This window comes from Symphalangus syndactylus, chromosome 21 (genome assembly GCF_028878055.3).
Source record: "Symphalangus syndactylus isolate Jambi chromosome 21, NHGRI_mSymSyn1-v2.1_pri, whole genome shotgun sequence".
In the NCBI taxonomy this organism is placed as follows: Eukaryota; Metazoa; Chordata; class Mammalia; order Primates; family Hylobatidae; genus Symphalangus; species Symphalangus syndactylus.
The window spans coordinates 22,271,520-22,293,863 of NC_072443.2; the positions used below are offsets into that span (position 1 = coordinate 22,271,520).

General features: G+C 41.4%; 2 protein-coding genes across 16 annotated transcripts in view; one reads left to right on the forward strand and one right to left on the reverse strand.

The window, feature by feature from the left end:
* The window catches only part of CRYBG3 (crystallin beta-gamma domain containing 3), a 137,037-nt gene extending 134,645 nt beyond the window's left edge, over positions 1 to 2,392 (forward strand). For all 3 annotated transcript variants that reach the window (XM_055259902.2, XM_055259904.2, XM_055259903.2), the window contains one exon: positions 663 to 2,392. In XM_055259902.2, the coding sequence (XP_055115877.2) occupies positions 663 to 751 (89 nt within the window). In that variant the 3' untranslated portion in view covers positions 752 to 2,392. The remainder of the gene's footprint in view (positions 1 to 662) is intronic.
* The window catches only part of RIOX2 (ribosomal oxygenase 2), a 28,245-nt gene continuing 7,566 nt past the window's right edge, over positions 1,666 to 22,344 (reverse strand). For 8 of the 13 annotated variants that reach the window (XM_055259909.2, XM_063630566.1, XM_063630565.1 and 5 more), the window contains 8 exons: positions 18,981 to 19,100; positions 16,447 to 16,575; positions 11,761 to 11,864; positions 8,146 to 8,248; positions 7,209 to 7,380; positions 4,715 to 4,803; positions 3,210 to 3,299; positions 1,666 to 2,755 (listed from right to left, as the gene is read on the reverse strand). In XM_055259909.2, the coding sequence (XP_055115884.1) occupies positions 2,597 to 2,755; positions 3,210 to 3,299; positions 4,715 to 4,803; positions 7,209 to 7,380; positions 8,146 to 8,248; positions 11,761 to 11,864; positions 16,447 to 16,575; positions 18,981 to 19,100 (966 nt within the window). In that variant the 3' untranslated portion in view covers positions 1,666 to 2,596. The remainder of the gene's footprint in view (positions 2,756 to 3,209; positions 3,300 to 4,714; positions 4,804 to 7,208; positions 7,381 to 8,145; positions 8,249 to 11,760; positions 11,865 to 16,446; positions 16,576 to 18,980; positions 19,101 to 22,344) is intronic. The other 5 variants (XM_055259912.2, XM_063630571.1, XM_063630569.1 and 2 more) reach the window with 1 other exon arrangement.

Genomic DNA, 22,344 nt, shown 5'->3' on the forward strand with positions numbered 1-22,344 from the left:
AAAAGTTAAGATAGGCAGTTTTACAAACAAAACAATTAGCAGAAAAAGCCAAACAACAAAGCTTAGGGTTTTTGTCCATTAGTACAGTTGTAAAACTTTCATTTGCTACATGAACCCAACTCAGAACAGTTCTAAATTTGAAGCGCCATAAACCATAAAATGAATGTCATCTGTTTCTTAGAAACATCTCTAGCTTTTTTCCAGGAATTGCCATGGTCCTTAAAAACCCTCAGCTAGAATTTACGGTAGGTATCAATTAACCTTGTTTTTGAATTCAGCAAGGTCAGGGCCAATATTATTCATGGCTGTTGCTTTAATTGGTTTGGTCATAGTTTTGTTGGTGTAGAAACAAAAACACAGTACCTGACATTCAGCCAGAGTTCTCTCAGAGCACTTTGTTCTAAAGAATCGCATTGTTAAGGCACGCTGCTTATACAATCATGTATTATACCTTTTAGTATTTCAGTTTGAGTCATAATAAGGTCCAATTTGAGGTGAATAATGGCTAAGCCTGTTCAAACTCAGCTTCCCATTTCAGACTTCTTTGTAAATGACACATTCATCCACCGAAATGGTGAGCTGAACAGAAGCTTGTGAAAATTGTGAAATTGCTAAGCACCTGCCTGAACAAATAATCTTTTCTTTTGGAATTTCTATTTTAGGAGGAAATTATGGTGACAAGACTCACATAATTGTAAATCAGCCCCTGGAGGGAGAAGAAACACAGAAATGGGACATTGAAATATTGTGAGAGAATCAACATCCCTAGAAAGAGCGAAGAGGGAAACTCACATCTGTCATTGTCTTGTGGACGTCGAAAGGAAGCTGCTGTCCTCACGCTCCTGGATCACTGAACAGAATGAACATTTTCTCCAGCCTCTGAGACTATCGCTCTTAACCATGGAAAAGCTCAAAATATTCTTGCCATTACTCAGTGTTCCTATAAAGAAAATATTATGATGTCTGGGAAAGGTTCTATTCCTGATCTCCAGCTGTGGTAAGCAAGTTTCCTAAAGTGTTTATTTTCTCTCCTAGCCACCAAATGTGAATCCTATTCCTGATGGCCTGTTATTGGACACTAGTGATGCTATTATCCTGTATTATTTATTAATATCCTACCTAGATGCTTGTATGAGTACAAAGCATAAAGAAACATTGCTATAGGTCAAGTCATACTTTTGCAAACAAACAAACAGATGAGTAATTTTTTAGCAACATCTGAAAATATACTAAACTTTCCTAGATAAACTTTGTTTCTATACTGAGGCTTTTATAACGAACGCGCCTCCTAAGTATTTATACTTGTAACTAACCCCAGGCAGGGACCTCAGCTTTGTTAGGAATAAGGCACAAGAAGGATTTTCTGTGGCTCTTGTTTCCTCAGTCCTTCAAACTAAAAAAGAAGTACAAATAACCTATGGCCAAACTTGCACTGTTACATGTTAACCAAGACATCCCTTTAGGTGACAAGACTCTACAACTGTGGTTACCTGTCTCCATGTTGACACTTCATCCTAGATTTAAGGAGAGGCATGAATTCTTTTTTTTTGCCTCAAGAGAAATTTCAATGTCCAAATTAAAACACAGTAGCATTTGAACCTTGACCTTACCATCTTTTTAAGTAAATGTGGAGTTGATTTCTCTACTAAATAACAGAAACCTCAGTTTTTCACTCCCATTGTAAGTAACTTTTATTTAAGTAAAATCAGGTAGGAAATCACCTTTGACTTAGCTTCCAGTAGTCATTACCACCTTTTACTGCACAATTCACAAGCCTTTTTTCCTGCTGAATTGGAGTCAAACTTACATTAAGACAACTTTTCCTTTTATCCCCAACTTTTGCCAGAAAGCAGAAAAAATGCTCTATTTTTATAAAGATTAAATTCTCCAATGATATTTAAAAAAATATCAACCTATATGCACTTTAGAATGTAAAATAACAATGACTGTTTTAAACTCGAAGGCCCACTATTTTGAGTATTTTTTATAGACTTTAAATACTGGGTTTTTTCCTCCTTCAATCTCAGGCTTTTCTCCATCTTTTAAGCAGCCTCTGTAACTCCCTTTTGTCCATAGGTGTTGCGTGCCTCTCATCTGTGGGGCAGTATTATTTAATTAATAAAATTTATGTTACAGGATAACTTTATTTTAATGGGCATGGGCTTGTCTACACACAAAGGTATGTATATTTTCACTGTAAAAAACCAATTTTTTCTTATTTTAATTGTTTGAAATTTTTCTAGAGCCAAAGAAGCTCTTTAAAGAAGTTGTTTCTTCCAAGGAATAAAGCCAGGTCAATGACATTCAATTCTAAATGATACATTGGAATTGTGCCTTTTCTACCACACTGGATTAAATAAACTTGTCAAAATATGGTTTTGTCATTTTCTGAGACACTTGGTAATTTGCTGTTCTTTCTTTCATGTGCCCGTTAGTACATCTGGCCAACTGACCACCTGTAACAGGGAGGTCTCATGTTAGTAGATATGCAGGTAAGGAAACTTGATTTCATCCGCTCCTTGGCTCAAGTCTTTCTTTGCTGCTTTTCTTTTAATATGTGCATATAAAATAGTAGGCATTTGATTCTGCAAAGGCACTAGACTACTTGAATTAAACATTCTGTCCAGAGGGATAATACCAGGCTTTCCTTTTCCTCATCTGTAGTAAGTTTCAGGTCCTTGACAGAAATAGCTGGACTGTTCCAAATTTGCTTCAGTGCATCCAAATGTGACAAAGGAAAGCGAAGTCCATGAGACTGAAAAAGGATAAATTAATTAGTCAAAATATATATGTATACTACTTACGTCATTGAAGTAGCACTTTCCTGTAAATTTATTCTCAGTACATCATTATTTTTGATACTATTCATGAGTAGTTTAGATATACTACAATTAGATAACATAAAAGATGCCAACTTCTATATAAAAGGCATCCTAATTTATGTAGTAAGTGATATTAGTTATTTGAAATGCTTTACATTATACCATTCCTATAAGGCTACAGGTCCCAGCTAGTATGTTTTAAAACTGGTGTGCATGTATCAAATGTCTGACTTAATCATCCCCATGCAGGAGCTCTGTGAGTAGTGCAAAATGGTAAGTCCACAATGCAGCCATAAAAAGCATATTATCTATAAATCAAAAATAATTAATTCTTCCCAACCACCATCCAAGTCACAGGATAGGCATTTGTTTTCAGCTGGAACAAACCTCTGTTTCCTCCTCATTTCCCATCATGTGTGTCTCTCTCCTGTTCTTTAAGGAATGATAGACATACACCATCTTTTCTTGAGCTTCATCCTTTGGGAAAAAAATAAATGCATTAGGCCATCAACAACACAACACTGAGGGTGTCAGTACTAGGAAGATTTTCCAATAGGTCAACACCAAGAAAAATCTTAAAAGCCTTGGTGCTCAAGTGAAATTTACTGAATACTGTAAAAAATCCTTTTGGCAAAAAGTGATAGGTGTCTGCAACCACACAATGTCTATACTTCATTAGTCACCACAGGTTATTCTAAGTTGTTAAAGATAAAACAGCTGGAGTGCTACCTGGAAGAGCATCTTCAGGATTTAATGAAAAAGCAATGATTTATGTATCAACTTATCAATGAAATGCTCAGTTTTTTTTTATCATACCTGCACTGTCTTTTTTGAATCAAAAAAATCTGACATTCCTAGGTATAAACTGACAATTTATGAACATCATGAAGTCATTAACTCCTGAGAAATACCAGCTGTGTGATCTATAACAAACTCCATTTCAATTACAGTACCCTCCCAAATGGTCCCTATCTCCCTTCACTCCCCATGTTACACAGTGCAGTTTATCATCTCTTCCAGAGCCTTTAGTCATTCTTTGTCACCTCTTAGATAAGTGCAAAAAAATCTTAGCCTAGCGTACAATGTCTCAAACTGACTGGTTATCAGAATCACTATTTTTTTTCTTAGGGATGTAGGAATGTGTACTTTTGAGGAGATATATAGATATATATATATACCAAGTCTGGCCCTGACGGCTGGAACAATTTGGTTGAGACATGTTGAGTGCCCCTCTCATCCCCCTTGACCATTCATGGGAGAGCTCCTCAGAGAGCTGATTAGGAGGAATGGGGTGAAGCCATATGGTATGAGATTGTTCCAAGGTCCTTAGGACTGTACAGGGAACTCTATGAAAACATAAATCCAAAGGCTCCAAGACCAGATGAAACTCAGGAATTTATAATTTTGAAAAGCTTTCCAACTGACTCCATGATCAGTTAGCCAGTTTGGGGAATCACTGGGCAGGAAGCAAAGTTACAGAATATAGACTTTGTTCTCCATAATCTACAGGATGGAGTTTAAGGAGATGCAATATCCACAAAACCACATAGACAGATCTGCACAGTGTGGAGGACTGGGGCTGGGAAACTCAGGAATGAGGTCTGCGGCTGTCCAAGAACAGCAAGGCCTGAAGTAGAATGGGAAGCAAAGACTGGACATTAATCACCACATAAAGGGAATGAAGGAAGGTTCTGTGAGGATGAGGGCGGGAAAATATGGAATTGAAACTGTGAGATTTGGTCATCATCTGATCTGAAGAAGTGGCATTAAACTGAATGCAGGTGGATTCCCAAAGGAGAAAGGCAGAGACCAGTGGTTAATCTGATAACCTGAGGCCTTTGGTGAAAAACACCCTGAGAAGAGAGGAAATCTCCTCCCTCTTGGATACTCACAGATTGATCCTGATCTGGCAGTACTGTGAGGACAATGTGGTCTTTAAACTGCAGTCTCACTACACTGTCCAACCTCGGTAACTTTCCACCTAGAAAACCCCAAAGAGAGAAAGCCGCCCTTCAAAAAAGGCAACAGGCAGATTCAAACTTGCTTACACATACACATAGGAAACATATTTAGTAACAATTTACAGGTGAATCCAAACATGGCATACACTCCAACTGAAGAATTTGCTTACCCCAACATTGTACTGATATTATGGTTCACATCATTATGGAGCTCATTCTTACAGTGAAGACAGACATAGAATTAGATAAATAACAACGTAAGTTTATAAGTACAATAAATAGACAAAAATAATACCATCGAAGTACAGTGGCTATCATAGCACATAAGGCTGTGGTGCTTTCTGCACAGAACACTCACTCCTCCAGTTCCTGTCCTCTACAAGCTTCTTGCTCAACACGTGGACTCTGGAAGTACTACCTGAGTTCAAAATTGCACTACTCCACCACCAATTATTAGGTGTGTGACCCTGGTCAATTATTCAGTCTATGTAAGTCAAGCATAATATCCTATAAAAGCTATCTAACAAAGTCCACAGAAAAAAAATTTTTTTTCCAAATTGGATTTAACTTAGTGGAACAATACCCAATAAAAACAGACTAGCCTTACAGGGTCATCTGCGTGGGGAAGGAGTCATGAGGGATCATCACTTTATTGAATATAATGGCTAAGATAAGGAAAACACTGAAGTAGTCTGGGCCATAAGCTGGTGCATAAGCAAACTGTTCTGCTAAAGAGTAAACCATGTGCTTGGAAAACATTTGCTATTTGGAATAGATACAATCAAAAACAAATTCTTAGCTTCCTCCAAAGACTATGATAAAAATGTATATAGAATCAGTGTTGGAAGGGGCCTCATAGATTATCTATCTCAGTGGTTCTCTCTTGGTCATAATTAAGAGTTTTATAAGAGTTAGTAAAAAATACTCTTTTCACTCAACGCTGAGAAAGAACAGCAGCCAAAAAGCTGGCCTGGCACTCACAGCTAGGTCTTGGTGTTCTCCTGTTGAACACGGGCAATTCCACAGAATGCTAACATCAGAGATCACTCTGTGACCATGATAGGTCAAGACAAAACACCACCACTCCATACATACTCATGTCTGAACTCAGGCAAGGCAAGAACATATTCCAAACCACAACACTGACCAAACATCCCCGTACTCTGGCTAATGAGTGACCACTTCTGCTTTACCATTGATAACTTCAGCCTCATACATTCCTCCTGCCTACCAGATAACATTCAGGAGACTTAATCATAGAATCCCTTCCATTTCCTGACAGCATCCAATCCAGAGCAAAGCCCTGCTTCCTTGAACCCTCTCCAGAATCACCTAACTTACACCTGAGTCCTATAAATCTTTTCTAACACCCTTTTACTGAGATGCCCTGCGGTCCCCAATGGTGTGTTGGTCTTCCCACAGCAACAAGTCAATAAATCCAATTTTGTCTGAATTCAGGAGTATGTTCATGGTGGTCTTTGCTATAGGATATTGACATCATCCATCTGGAAGTCATCAATGACATCATCCATCCAGAAGTATGTTATCTCATTTGCAGCCTAAATCTGTCATAAATTAGGCACCTGCACCTTGGAGAAGGTTGATGATAATCTTGGACATTTCTTGAATCTCACTGGCTGATGGTAACCATTTTACCCATGCTATGATTTGGATGTTTGTCCTATCCAAATCTCATGTTCAAATTTGATCCCCAGTGTGGAGGTGCAGCCTAAGGGGAGGTGTTTGGGTCACACTGCAGGGAGCAGATCCCTCATGAATAGATTAATTCCCCGGGGTTGGGGGCGGTGAGTTCTTGTTCCGTTAGTTCCCATGACAGCTGGTGTTAAAAAGAGCCTGGCATTTCTCCTCGCTTTTGCTTCCTCTCTCACCATGTGTTCTGCAAATGCCGACTCCCTTTCCCCTTCCACTGTGAGTAGCCTGAGGTTTTCTCCAAATGCAGATACCATCAACATGCTTCTTGTACAGCCTGCAGACCATGAGCCAAATAAACTTCTTTTCTATATAAATTACCCAGCCTCAGGCATTCCTTTAAGCAACACAAAGACAACCCATCCCTGACTTAACTCCAACAAGATTATTTCGATGTTCAAATTTTTAAAACTTCCTGAAGACTATGAATACCAGAGTACCTATAAATATACATATTTCTCAACCAAAAGAACAGGGCTCTTATTTCCCATCAGGCTGGGATACAAGTTCTTTCCAAATGACTTCTAAGATACAGGTTGCTAAAGGTTGAGTGCAGCACATCTCGTCTGGCTGTATACACTAAGGATGGATGTAGGTCCACATTAACACGAAAGCACTTCATACTTTCCATCTGTTCAAAAAGGAGCCTACTCAGAAAAACCGCAAACATCCTGCATTAGCCTCTGACCACCCAGAAGAAAACAGCAAGCTCCACCTGGTGTTGACAGCTCTGTCCCATCTCCCGCAGAGTAAGGGGGGAGTCTGTGCATAATAAAATCCTTCTTCATGTCTGAGGAAAGCAGTTCTTTGGTGCCCTCCAGCCGGTCCGCAAGTGTCCTCAGGAAGCCACTTAATCGTCTTGTTGCAACAGTTGTGGATTCCACCTGCTAGGAACACAGAAGTGAGTCCTGGCCCAGATGCCAGCAGAACTTACTGCCCAGCTCAGTCTCCGCAGTAGACTGCAAAACTGCCAGCCACCTGGTATAGACATTAATCCATGTCATTCCAAAGGGGAAGGGACAACCTGAGCCCCTGAGAATGACATCTCATCATTTCCTTATAAACACTTAATTCTACGCTGCCTATTGTTTGCAAAAAATTTTCAGAATTTTGCCTAGAAATAGAGATCCTTGGAAATATGGTACAGTCTGAGTTCTGCCTTTTGGAAAGCAGGTCACTGTCCTAAGATGAATGCTTCAGAGAAAGCAACCTTTGCTCAACTCGGCTCTAATCCACTCATCTCAAAACTAATCAAATAACACTCTTGTTTCAAAATGTAATAAAAGAACAGGCAGCCAATGAATACACCGAGGCCAGGATCTCCAGTACAGTGAGTTTCTCTTAACTAGTAATCTGATGTGTGCTAAATCTACAGTTCTCCTGGCCATACTATTCATTTACTCAACCAACATTTTCACACTGCCTGCTACTGCCACTGTGAAATACAGAGCTGTCTGTACATCACAGTTCTTTGGATCACCACATAACACACGGCACTCCACTCATTCTGCAAGTCACACAGCTCAGCAGTGCAGCACAGTAGACAAGCCTGGCTCCTGTGGGAAGAAGTATCGTGGGGTCCTTAAGGTAGGACTTCAGCTGGCCTGGGCTACAGCTACCATCCTTCATTCCTACCTGCCTTTACTCCTTACCAGGAGCAGCTGCCGGGGTATGCCGGCCCGTAACTCCACGTCTTCCTTTGCAGTATCAAATACAAGCCCCGAGATGGTATCCAAAAGGAAATCTCCCCATGAACTAGGATATGCACCAAGGGGGAAAAAAAAAAGCCAAAACAGTGAGTGCATACGAAATATACATGAAATACTTATTGCTAGTAAAGCCAAAAGCTACAAATTGGATTATGGCTTCCCTGTCCAGGCATTTTGAGTTCCATTAATTGGACGTGACTCAGCATGGAAATCTAAGACCTTCATCAACCACCCTGTTTCCTCCCTCCCCATTCCACTCACTTGCAAAGTTAAAAGTGGGAAGCTAGGCTTCAATACTGATTTCCCTTAAAAGCTCTCAGAAAACCACAGACTTTCATGAAACAGGAAGTTCAACGGACCAAATTCTTAACAAAAGTGTCTATAAGGGGAGATTTGTAGGAAATTTAAACAGTCATTATAGGATCTAAAACCAAATTTTATGTGCAATAAATACAACAGAAATTTGGGGTAACAGCAAGATCTCTGGATTGTGTAATTATTTGAACAGTTGTATGTTCCATTTTCCTTGTCACTTACAAGGGATGCTACTCCTGAATAAAATATCTACCATCAATAATTCCAAAACAATTATGTCTAGCAGTGGTTTTACCAGGGGATAGAAGCCAGTGACTAAAAATAACATCTAGGGACAAACATCCCTATTCAATTACCTTTGCTTTCTCTGGGGTATCTGGAATTGGCTCATTCCTAAGTGTGTGCCGGTGTAAGAAACGCACTCTGTGGGGATGCTCTCTTTAAACATTTCTTAGCTATTTAAAATTTTCCTGTGTCACCAGCAGATTTCAAATTGCCGGCTAGTGGAAAATGGAAATTCACAGTATGACTTACTTCTCACTCAGTAAGCAAAATTAACACTGTTACGCTTCCCTCCCAGAAAAGTTGCAAAGGAGGACAAAAGCCACGAGAGACACTTTTCCTGGGACATCTACTACCTGGCAGCCTCATTGCTTTGTGACTTAATGTTATATCCAACCCTGCATCTTTTATTGAGTCTCAACCTGGAGGGCACATGCAGATCTCTCAGCACCATAAAGTATGTGCTTCCTTTGCAGGGTTATGTAGGTGGAAGTCATACAGCAACAGCTCATGGAGGAATTTAGTAGAAGTTAAATAGTGCTCTTCTAAGAGTCAGAATAGATATTGGGACTTCCTACAATTTAGGAATATCTCTTGAAGGGTTCACTTTGGTAAAACAACCAAATCAACAACATGCGGCAGACCCCCAAACACTCCAACAATGCTACCTTGAGAGGTGTTAGGAAGAGGCCCCAAATATTCACCTTTACATGGTACCTGAAGGAGCATTAGGCTCAAAACACAGGATCATTTCTGGGGAGCAATGGCCCTCAAGTCACATCTTCTCATTCTAGCTCCAGCATCACTGACCAAGACACAGGTCAAAATCCAGCCTGGACACATTGATCATGGTACCCACCCACAACCCTAAGCAGGCAACTTCTGTAACTTAGGAAGTTCTTCCCAGCCCAGGCTGAAAGGAGAAGAAATGAATAGGACCCAGGGGCAGCCGGCCAGTTCTTCACTCCTGGGATTGGGAAACAGAAAGTGAGTCAGGTCCTTAGCAAAAGCAAAAGCTAATAGGGTCAATGAGATAGAGAGAGGTCAGAGCAGCAACTGGTGATGGCCTAATGTTATGAGTAAACAGAAGCTGAAGAAGGAACAGAAGGGAGAAAACACCAGTCGCTAGAAAACCAGTTGGTAGCAGCAAGAGAAATGGAAAAGAGAATTACAGAAAGGGAGTACCTGAGAAACATTAATGATGGGACACCAGCAGATGCATGGATATTCAAAGGGCCAAACTCTGAGGTCCAGAACTGCTCTGAATCCAGAATGGACTTCTGATTCCAGTCTCTCTGTAGCCTGGCCTTTCTATAGTTTCTAGGACTCACTCCCTCAAGTGACCCTGCACTTCTTGAGCTGGCTTTGGCGACTTTGTCCCTTAAGATGCAAGGAACCTACCTAGCCACAGTGATGAGGGCATTTTTCAAAATGAAAGCCTAATACAAGCTTGGGCCTTCTACTTGTGGGAAAGATAGCACTAAACTAGGGCCAGGCCTCAGCTAATTCCTCCAGTAAGTCTTTTAAATGTAGAGGTGAAATTCACACTGAAAAGTCTGATGAAGAAGCAGAGGTATGCTTACTAACTTGTTTTCCAAGTTCTGGCCTTGAAGGTAGGAGGTGACTTGCCGTCCCTCGGACATAGAATGTCCTCTCCTACTCTGATCTGCTGACCCACCCCTACTTACTCATCCTTTAAGACTCACTCAGCATTGGTGTCATTTCTGAAGGCTTCTCTAATGCCCCTACTTAGCTAAATGCATTCCTCTATGCTCCAAGAGTCTCCTCCACAAACCTACAATAGAATTTATCACACCATCTCTTCTCCTACAACCACTTCCAAAGTATAAGCTCTCTCAAAACCCCTTCAATAAAATTCTTGAATTCCCAGCAACAAACACGATGTCTAGTACATATTTGTTTAACACATTAACTCATGACTAGTATTTTTTTTTTTTTTTTCCTGAGACAGAGTCTCGCTTTGTCGCCCAGGCTGTAGTGCAATGGCGTGATTTGGCTCACTGCAACCTCCACCTCCTGTGTTCAAGTGATTCTCCTGCCTCAACCTCCAGAGTAGCTGGGATTACAGGTGCACACCACCACACCTGGCTAATATTTGTATTTTTTTTTTTTTAGTAGAGACGGGGTTTCACCATGTTGGCCAGGCTGGTCTCAAACTTCTGACCTCAAGCGATCCACCCGCCTCAGCCTCCCAAAGGGCTGGGATTACAGGAGTAAGCCACCACGCCTGGCCATGATTAGTATTTTTAAATATGATTTGGACCAGCAAGGTTGCTGCTTTTTGGTTATAACTCACACAGCAATGCCACCCAGTGAGGAGGTACTAGCTGAAATGAATATGATTTTAATTGGAACTGCTGTCAGCACACGCACTTTAGTTCCTGCTGTTCCAGACTGCCTGTCCTACTTTAACTTCATGGACTGTTAAAGGAGAAACCCTCAAAGAGACCAAGAGATTTCAATGGGTACAGAGTTTCTGTTGGAATAAACATGTTTTAGAAATGAATAGTGGTGATGGTTGCACAAGAGTGTGAATGTAATTAATGTCAAACTATGCTTTAAAATGGTTTAAAATGGTATATTTTGTGTTCTATATATTTTATCATATTAAAAAAAAAAGAGCAAGAGTACGAGCCCAGCCTGGCATCACTAACACAGTGATGTACCCACAGCTAGTCTCTTTCTTTCCAAACTATAGGACTCTTTATTTGGGTAACGCCCCACGTCCTACATAGAGTCAGGTTCATGATGTCCCCAGGAGCAAGTCCAGAGGGACCAGTCATATACATGGGACATCGAAGGAATGCGGAAGTCAGCAAAGGACAGAAACCCTGGGGTTTGCATAGGAGGTAGGGGCCAACTCCCTCATGTCCCTCGTGAACGTGGCTGCTGCAGGACTCAGAGCTGTCCTAGCATGCCCAGCTGGGAGGCAGTGTTTACTTGTTCTGGTAGGTGCTGATGGTCACGTGAGTCGAGTGGGCCAGCCCCGCAGGAGTGTCCACTTGATGAATGGTTCCTCTGGGAAAGTACAACAAATCACCCGGCTAAAGGAAGGAATAGGAAAGGGGAGAGAAGTTAATAAGTATTCCTTCTCAGTCCTCTTTATTTCAGGGAGATAAATATGGGCTTTGAGTCTCAGTTCTCCATTCCAGAAACCACAACCTCAGGGCACAGTCTATATGCTGGGCTCATGTCGTGTGAAGCTAGTCTAGTTTCTCTGTGTCCGTGAGCCTGTCACTGTTAACCACGATCCACGAGAGGCTCTCGGTGCCTGAAGTCACTATTTTTTCATTCTCAAGCTGAGACTAGACTCACCCGAGACTACCCTGCCCTGATGCAGGGATCAAGGAAGGTAACATCCTGTGCCTGGGAAGCCTGCTTCCTCCCTCTTGCATGCTTCAGTGGTTAAGAGTAGGAGCTTTAATTTAGAGTCACACAGATACAGCCACTTACTGGCTGATGATCTGGCAACTTACCTGCCCAAAGCCTCAATTTCTTTATCTGTAAAATGAAGGTTAATAGCCCCAAACCTTATAGGATTATTCTGAGGATTAGAGATGCTGCTTCCAAGCTCTTAGGGCAATGATGGGCATGTGATTGGATTACATGATTTTATCTGCCAGTCCCCCACTTCCTGATAATTTTTTAGTATTTCTAGGTGCAGGGTCTGTATCTTACCATCTTGTCTTTCCCAGAGCTTACCCTAGCAAAGCACCTAGCACCCAACACAGGCTCAGTGAATGTTGGGATGAACTGAAAAACTATACAATCCTTATTTGAACTAAAAAATAAGATGTAATCAAAAATTCATCATTTTCTTGGGCAGCTGAGCCTCTTCTACCCTACTCCAAGTGAGTGGACCAAAACATTCTCCCCAAATTACTCCTGCCCTGAGCTACCTCCTTCCTAATCCCACTCAAGCCAAAATATTCCATATAGCAGCTACCTATGGAGAAAAGAGGGAATCTTGAGGGCATCTCATCATCTCTCTGCAACTACAAGAGGCAGTCTGGTGCAATGGTTAAGACCATGAGCCCTGGAGGAAGAGCTCAAGAAATACCAGCTTTAAAAAAAAAATTAAGATTCTCCTCAAAGCAAGAGGAATATATCATGATATATATTCATAAGCTACCTTAGTTGCAAATTTTCCCTGAATGACAATAAACTGACAGTACTTCAAGTAAATGCTTTACTGATAATTATAACTATCATTTACTGAGTGTCTCTGTGCCAGCCTGGGTGAGACTCTCACGTATACAGTCACACGTCACTTAACAATGGGGTTATGTTCTGAGAAAAGTGGTTTGTCACTGTGCAAACATCAAAGTGTACTTACAAATCTAGGTAGTATAGTGTACTACCTACATTACATGGTACAGCCTACTGCTCCTAGGCTCCAAACCTATCCAGCATGTGACTGCACTGAGTACTGTAGAAAACTGTAACACAATGGTGTTTGTGTACTTAAATATATCTAAACATGGACAAGTAAAAATACAGTATAGACAATAAGAAATGGTACATCTACACAGGACTGGAAGTTACTCTGGGTGAGCCCGTCAGTGATGGTAAGTGAATGGGAGAGCTCAGGGCCCAACTGTACGCTTTTATGTGACTAGCAAAGAAGTAGGGTTGTTTAGACCAGCATCACCACAAACACGTGAGTAATGCGTAGCACTACAACATTTTACAATGGCTACAATAACACTAGGTGATAGGAATTTTTCAGCTTCATTATAACCTTATGGGACAACTGTCACATACACAGTCTGTTGTTGACTAAAATGTCAAGTGGCACATGACTATATTTCATTCATTTCATACACACTTGCCCCACCCTCCTGGCTGGAAAAGGTAAGTAAACATTCTCCCCTACAGCCTCCTGAAGGAATGCAGTACGGCAACCCTAGTGAGACCTCTTTTAGTCTCCTGACCTCCAGAAGCATAAGATAATGAATTTATGTTGTTTTAAACCATTGAGTTTGTGGCAATTTGACAAGAAGCAACAGAAAAACTAAGACAGACATACAGATATTGCCTCTAAAGATTTTTTTTTTTTTTTGAGATGGAGTTTCGTTCTCGTTGCCCAAGCTGGAGTGCAATGGTGTGATCTCGGTCACTGCAACCTCCATCTCCTGGGTTCAAGTGATTCTCCTGCCTCAGCCTCTTGAGTAGCTGGGATTACAGGCATGAGCCACCATGCCCAGCTAATTTTGTATTTTCAGTAGAGATGGGGTTTCTCCATGTTGGTCAGGCTGGTCTCGAACTCCTGACCTCAGGTGATCCACCTGCCTCGGCCTCCCAAAGTGCTGGGATTACAGGTGTGAGCCACCGCACCCCAACTGAAGATTTATTGTAAAGGAGGCAGCAAAATAGTATTTTTCAATCCTCATAGCCTGCAAGGTAAATATTGTGATCTCCGTTTTAATAAAGGGAAAACTGGGACTTGGATGAATAACTTGACCAAGGACGTACAGCTAATAAGTGACAGCAGCTGAATTCAAAATCAGATCTGTCAGATCCCTAAGCCACAGAGTGGTGTTTCCATCACAGGGGTGATCTCATCTTGGGAGTCTGGGTCTGCAGATGAACTGCATGGGCTGCCACTGGTGTAGGGGAAAGAAGTGGATAAGGGCTCCAAGACCCCCACTGTCACCCTCCCATGCCCATCCTTCAACCACAGCCACTAAGCCTCTCTATTTCATCTTTGGGCATTGACACAAGGTTTCGCCTGAAGAGGCCCACTGGTTAAAAGCTCAAATGTGGGCCGGGCGCAGTGGCTCACGCCTGTAATCCCAGCACTTTGGGAGGCCGAGGCAGGTGGATCACAAGGTCAGAAGTTCGAGACCAGCCTCACCAACATGGTGAAACCCTGTCTCTACTAAAGATACAAAAAATTAGCTGGGCGTAGTGGTAGGCACCTGTAATCCCAGCTACTCGGGAGGCTGAGGCAGGAGAATCGCCTGAACCCGGGAGGCGGAGGTTGCAGTGAGCTGAAATCACACCATTGCCCTCCAGCCTGGGTGACAGGGCGAGACTCTGTCTAAAATAAATAAATAAATAAATAAATAAATAAATAAATAAAATAAAATCACATGCACATACACATACACACTTGAACAATACTGCACAACATGGTCTTTCTCCGTCCAGGAGACTCAGTGCATCTCCTAATGGACTCTGTGTTGACTGTTTAATGGGCATGGCAACAATACAAAGAATCCATACCCTTTACACTTAAAGGCCACTATGAAGCCTGACCTTCTCGGGCAGAGCAAGTAGCCAGGTCATCGGCCTGAGTAACTCAGCCCTGACCTCCGAGACTATAGATGGCTTAGTCTTAAAGACAGCCAACCATGAATCTATGTAAACATGGTGCAACAAAAGCAGAAGCTGGCAAACTCTGTGAAGAGCCAAATGGAAAGACAGTACATATTTTCGGTTTGCGGGCCATGTGATCTCTGTGGCAACTAGTCCGCTCTGCTGGTGTAGTGTAAACACAGTACATTAAGGAATGGGTGTGGCTGTGTTCCAATAAACTATTTACAAAAACAGGCAGCAGGCCAGATTTTCTGGCCCATGGGCCACAGTTTGATGACCACTGACTGAAAGCATAAAAAAAAACCAGTAAGGTTACCTTTACTGTTGTTTATTTATTTAAGTCTCCTATAATATAGGCACCCATCCTAAAAAGCAAGATTGTCTCCCTTAGTTACTGGGAGGTAGGTAAGGATTTTGAAATTAAGAAACACACAAGGCATTGAGTAAGAAACAGACTAATTATAACTTCGAGAGACAAGAAAATAAGTATATGCAAATGTGTCAGGTTGGTAGAATCTTTGGAATGGTTTAAAACAACTATTGTTTTATTGCTAAAAGAAATTAAGTTACATGTTTTAAGAAAGAGTATAAAGTTGAGTTATGGAACTACTCCTATCCATCTAACGTTCTTTTCCTCAACAACCTCTCCTGCTGGGGATTGGCTATGTTCCCATCGATGTTAACTGCTCAAAGACAGATTTTCTCAGCAGCAAGATGCCAAGGAACCTGCACATGATTAAGCCACCTGAATCCCCAGAGAAGGAATCCTCAAGAACTTTCCTGATTACTACTGTTCTGGTAACTGTATGCAGGGGGTACAGAGATAGTCTGCCATATAACCAGGATGAAAATGAGTCACACTGGAATTTTAGCAACAACAACAAAAAAAACTAAGGGATCCCTGGCTACGTTCTGCCTAAGCAACTTCCAGCCCTGTGCCAACCATCTTCTTAGATGTGGAGAAGCTGCCCAAGGCCAGAGCTTCCATGTTTCCTCTACAGGAGTCAGTGGTTCACTGAATTCTCTTTCTTCCTGTTGAACTTGAACTGTACATGAAAACAGGTTATTTGGGAAATGAACTTAATACATCCTTAACCCACTTCTCCAAGTGCAAACCACCAAGACTCCTTCAGAAATTCCATGTGCTGGCTGATGGCAATGAGAACCAGCCTGCCCTGAAACCCAGGGATATATTCCCATGGGGACCGTCACACGAACTCTAACCCTTGAGCCTGAACTTGTCTTAGGAACAGAGGAAACCACGATGGCTCTAACAGTGAGGTGCCCACAATGGTCATCACACACCTTCAGCAGAAACTCATGCACCGGCCTGCCGATCCGTTCCTCGGCCTCCACGCTGTACTCTCGTGCCAGGGGCACAGTGGGGTGGTAGAGGCGCCAGTGTTTCTCTCCCTCCAGCTGCAGGATGAAAACCTAGAGACCGACAAGGCCCAGGAGCATCAGAGAGCTTCCTGACAACTCACACACAAAGTGCTTCTGGAATATTAGCCCTCTAAGGGCTTAGACGAATATATAGGAGAACCTTGAACAACACAGGTTTTTTGATTTATTTATTTGTTAGAGACAGTCTCACTCTGCTGGCCAGGCTGGAGTGCAGTGTCACAATTACAGTTCACTGCAGCCTCTCAAACTCCTGGGCTCCAATGATCCTCTTGCCCTAGCTTCCTGCATAGTTGGGAAGCTGGCATACACCACAGTTCTCAGCTAATTTATCTTTTTTGTAGAGATGGGGTGTCACTTTGTTGCCCAGGATGGTCTTGAACTCCTGGCTTTAAGCAATCCTCTCACCTCGGCCTCCCAAAGTGATTACAGGCGTGAGCCACCATGCCTGGCCTAACAGCATGGGGATGAACCATACAGGTCCACTTATATGCTGATTTTTTTCAATAAAGATACTGGAAAATTTGGGGGAGATTTGCAACAATTTGAAAAACATGAAAAATATCAAAAGAATTAAGAATGTCATAAATGCATCAAATATAAAAACATATGTAGATACTAGTCTATCATCTACTACCATAAAATATTCACAAATCTATTACAAAAGGTTAAAATTTAACAAAACTGACCCATACAAATACTTCTAGACCACCATTTGCAGTCAAGACATGTAAACAAACTTAAAGATGCACTATGGAATAGCTGAATAAAATTAACTTTAGTACATATTGTACTACTGTAATAAAATTTGTGCTACCTCCTGTTGCTATTGCCACGAGCTCAAGTGCAATGCTAATTATCTCCACATGAGCAGTTCCTCTCTCCAGTGAATTGTGTATCACAGTAAAAAGTGATCTCTCAACAGTTATTGTGTATTTTTCATCATGTTTAGTGCAACACCTTAAGCCTTGAATAACACCATGGGACCATACAATGTGCCACTACTGCTACTGCAAGTACTCCCGAGAAACAGAAAAAAGTCGTAACATTACAAGAAAAAGTTCAATTGCTTGATGTGTATTGTAGATCAAGGCCTGCAGCTGTGGCTACCCACCATTTCAGATGGACGATTCAACTTGTAAACAAATGACGTAAACTTACGGTATTGATAAATACAATACTAAAAATACTTTTCTCTTTCTTATAATTTTCTTAATAACTTTTCTCCAGATTCCTTTATTGAAGAATAAAGTATATAACACATATACAAAATAAGTATTAACCAATTTATGCTATCAGTAAGATATCTAGGCAATGGTAGGCTACTAGTAGTTAAGTTTTAGGGGAGTCAAAAGTTACAAGCAGATTTTTGACTGCACAAGGTGTTGGCACCACTAACCCCCACACTGCACAAGGGTCAAGTGTACAAGTTTCCAATAAAAAATAAAAATGAAAGATGAGAAATGCATGTCATTCCACAGTTAAACAAAAGTTGCCACTACAGGGTTTTATTTTTAAAAACAGGGAATCGTGAATCCTGACACTGGATATTCATTCTTTTCACTTTCTTAGAGACTCGCTGAGTTCTTTATATCCCACTATCTCATTCCTTTAAATCTTCTATCAGACAGCTGAAAGCCCATAATCTCTGATGGAAAAGCCAAGCTTCAGATACTGCTGAATGTCTAAATCCTGAATGTTGAAAGGGCCTGGGCAGACAGGAAAACTTCGAGTTTTTTATTCTTTATTCAGTCAAAGATATTCTATTAAAAATATTAAAAATAACATTTTGTGAAAATGTATTGATGTCAAATTGCTATCAAAGGAGAAAAAGGGGACTTTTTACCAATAACTCTATGTTTACACCTTATATTAGGACAAAAATAAAACTATGGAATACATAAGCCAAAGAGTTAAATTTTTTTGGAAGCCACATCAGAGTGAAATCAACACTTGTCAAGATGCCAATGCTTAAGTGAAACCATGACCCTCATTCAAGCTGCCCCAAGATTTTCACAAATGGAAAATATATACATATTTTTGGCAGCTACTGAAAAAGAACAAAATGAAAGCAGACGAAGGATTATTTGTGACCTCATCTTATTAAAGACCTTGCTTTGTGAAATTACAGGAAAAGCCAAGCACACCTTTCTGTAGATAAATTCAATAAATACATGTTTCAGAGGAATGTGTGGCTCTTTAAATTAGTAAGATTGGAAACAAGCTGTCCCTTTGAGACAGAGCAGGAAACCAGTTTAGTGGGATTTACTTTGGCCCAACATTTTGATGAAATTGGTATCTCCAGACACTGCACAGAAAGAGCGAATACAGACCTAAGCACCTTAGAGAATAATGTGAACTCACCCTGACAACTCTACTAAACCCGGCTCTCAACAACTCATTCTTCCCAACATGGGGGAATTTTCTCCATCTCTTACCTCGACATCATCATAATGGGGCGGCAGGCCCTGAGATCCTGCGGGAGTTATGTACACATTCGAGCCAACCAAGGAGCCAAAGTAACATTCCAGCTTCTCCTGGATCCTCCAAAGCTCACCCTTTACAAAAAAGGAAAAAAGAAAGGGTCGGGGGTGGGGGGGAGTGAAAAATGTATTAGAAATAAGAGTAAGAGCATGTTCTTGTTCACTTAGGAAGTCTTTACTACACAACTATTATACACCAGATACTGGGAATTATGCAATGATACAGCCAATACCCACGGTCTCAAAAATCTTCCATTCCAGTGCTGAAACACCATGTAACAGATGTGAACAGAAAAAGGGAAGACTGACAAGGTGGGCAATTGGGAGTCCAGAAGGCTTTTAAGCAGGGAAGGACACAATCCAGTTTACATTTTTGAAAGCTCACCCTGGTTATTGTGTGAAGAATGCACTGTAGAAAAGAGTGGAAGTCAGAGAGACCAGTGAGGAAGCTTCTCAGGCAGCAGCTCAAGCGAGAAGTGACTGGGGTGGTAAGAAAGGCAAGGAGGGAGGTAGAAGAGTGGGGTGCACTCCAGAAGCAGCACAGACAGGACTTGCTGACAGACTCAATGTAAAGGAGAGGAGTTAAAAAAACACTCTTGGGTTTTTGACTTGGGCAATCGGTTCCCCTTTCCATGTAATGAGATGGGAAAAACTTACTAAAAAACAAGTTTTCAGTACAAAAAGAAAGAGTTTTATATTAGGAATGTTAAGTTTGGGATGCTAAGACCCCCCCCACATGGAGATGTCTTTAAGTCGGTCTGAAGTTCTGGCAGAAACTAAGGACTGAAGAATTACACTTGGGAATTGCCTACACAAAATGGATATTCAAAGCAATGGGAACAGAAATGATAACATAGGAAGAAGGTACAGACAGAGAAGGAATAACAGGCTGGGTAATGTTCCCTCTCTCCACTATCAACTCTTCAGAGCAGACATCAGACTTAGGGGCCTAGCGATGGGCCATATATTCCCATGAGAAGGAAGTCTGATTTTACCAAGGCTGGTGAGAAGAGATGAGGGGACAATTAGGCCATGTAGATATTAGCACTTCCTATGTGCCAGGCACTTTCTCCAAGTGCTTTACAAATATTAATTATGCAACCCTCACAATAACCCTGCCTCATAAAGAGGGTACTATCATTATCTTCAGTTTACAGATGAGGAAACTGAGGCATGAGAACATGCAACTAGTAAACGATGGAGCCAGGATTCAAATTCAGGAAGCGTGACTCCAAAGTCCATACCTTTCAGATAATTTAAGAAAAGACAAATCACAAAGGACACTAAAGAGACTGCAGTTTTAAACATATGAATGTACAGTGCCTGGCACACAGACTGCATGACAACATATTTAAATATCTGCTGAGCAAACCAATGACCACAACTTGGGAGTCCCTTCTACCACAGGAGTGAAAAAGAATCCACTGTATTAAAAATATCAAGTGAGAAAGAACTGGGAAGAACTGGGTCAATATGAAAAAAGACTTTTTTAAGACACGGTCTTGCTCTGTCACCCAGGCTGAAGTGCAGTGGTGTGATCACAATCACAGTTCACTGCAGCCTCTACATCCCAGGCTTAAATGATCCTCCCATCTCAACCTCCCAAGTAGCTGGGACTGCAGGTGCATGCTACCATGCCCAGCTAATTTTTTTCTCTTTTTTTTCTAGAGATGGTGGTCTCACTTTGTTGCCCAGGCTGTTGTCAAACTCTTGGATTCAAGTTATCCTCCTGCTCTGGCCTCCCAAAGTGCTGGGATCACAGACGTGAGCCATGGATTTAGCCAAGGACATCTTTATACAGACCACTTGGCTTCTCTATAGATCTCAGAGTTTCTACTTAACACAGAAAAAATAATTCAATGTCATCTGAATAGCTCCAAAGAGTTCACAGAGCTCCAAAAGGGCCTAATCTATTTCAGGGAAAGGCCAGCAGGACCTGGTTCTGTAATTATTTTTATATAGTAACTGGAACCACTAGGAAACCAGGGCTTCTCTCTCTCTGTTTCTCTCTCTGATGGTATGAGAGGTCTTTCAGGACTGTATAGGTGATTTTATGGTTCCCGACCCAACTATCAGGGTAACTAATGAATATGTCTCTTTTCTTCTTAAAGGTTACTGAAGATGCTATCAATGGCACAATTTTTCTATTTCATCTGGACCTTTAGCCTCTGAATCTGCCAACCGTGGCCTACTAGAAGAGATCTGAAGTTAAACCACCTCGGTTCAAGTTCTAATTACAAGCAAGGTGACTTCAGTTGTTTAAGATAAAGATATTATCACTCCCACTCAAACACTGGCGAACAGCATAAAACAACTTATCACAAATCCTATTTAAATTGCAAAGCAGTATACAAGCGATATTGCTTTACTAACATTGACTCAAGCACAAACAAGGCTCCTGAAACTTGTCTTCTCCTTTACCACAGGACTCGATATCCGGCGAGCCCAAGGAGGACCTAGAACAGTGAAAGGGAGAAGGCGGAAGTCTCTCTCCTGGCTGGCTGTGACCTCCTCTCTCCACTGACCTACCCGTCAGAATCAAAACTCAATGCCATGGCTAAAATAGAAGCCCACGTATATGCCTAAAGAAAGGCAAAAGCAAACATATAAAAAGCGCTACTAAATTTCAATACATCTTTCAAAGTATGGTAGGAAAATGCCTTAAATTTGGAGTCAGAAACCTTTATTGGCTTGGAATAGTTATGGAAAGGTCGCATCTGTGAACTCCAGTTTTTTCACATAGAAAATGGAGTCCACTGCCGGGTACAGTGGCTCATGCCTGTAATCCCAGCATTTTGGGAGGCCGAGGCAGGTGGATCACAAGGTCAGGAGTTCAAGGCCAGCCTCGCCAACCTGGTGAAACCCCATCTCTACTAAAAAAGAATACAAAAATTAGCCAGGCATGGTGGCATGCACCTGTAGTCCCAGCTACTCAGGAGGCTGAGGCAGGAGAATTGCTTGAACCCGGGAGGCGGAGGTTGTAGTGAGCCGAGATTGCGCCATTGCACTCCAGCCTGGGCAACAGGGCAAGACACTGTCTCGAAAGAAAGAAAGAAAAAGGAAAGGAAAGAAAAAGGAAAGGAAAGGAAAGGAAGAGAAAGAAAGAAAGAAAGAAAGAAAGAAAGAAAGAAAGAAAGAAAGAAAGAAAGAAAGAAAGAAAGAAAGGAACAAAAGCTGCCCTATTTCAAATGCCTGTTAGAAAGTTCAAAAGTTAAAATATATGAAATTACTTGGTAAACTCTAGCCTGCTAAGCAAAATGCAAATAATTGTGATAATTCCTCTCACCAGGACTTTTAATATATGGATTACTGAAAGCAA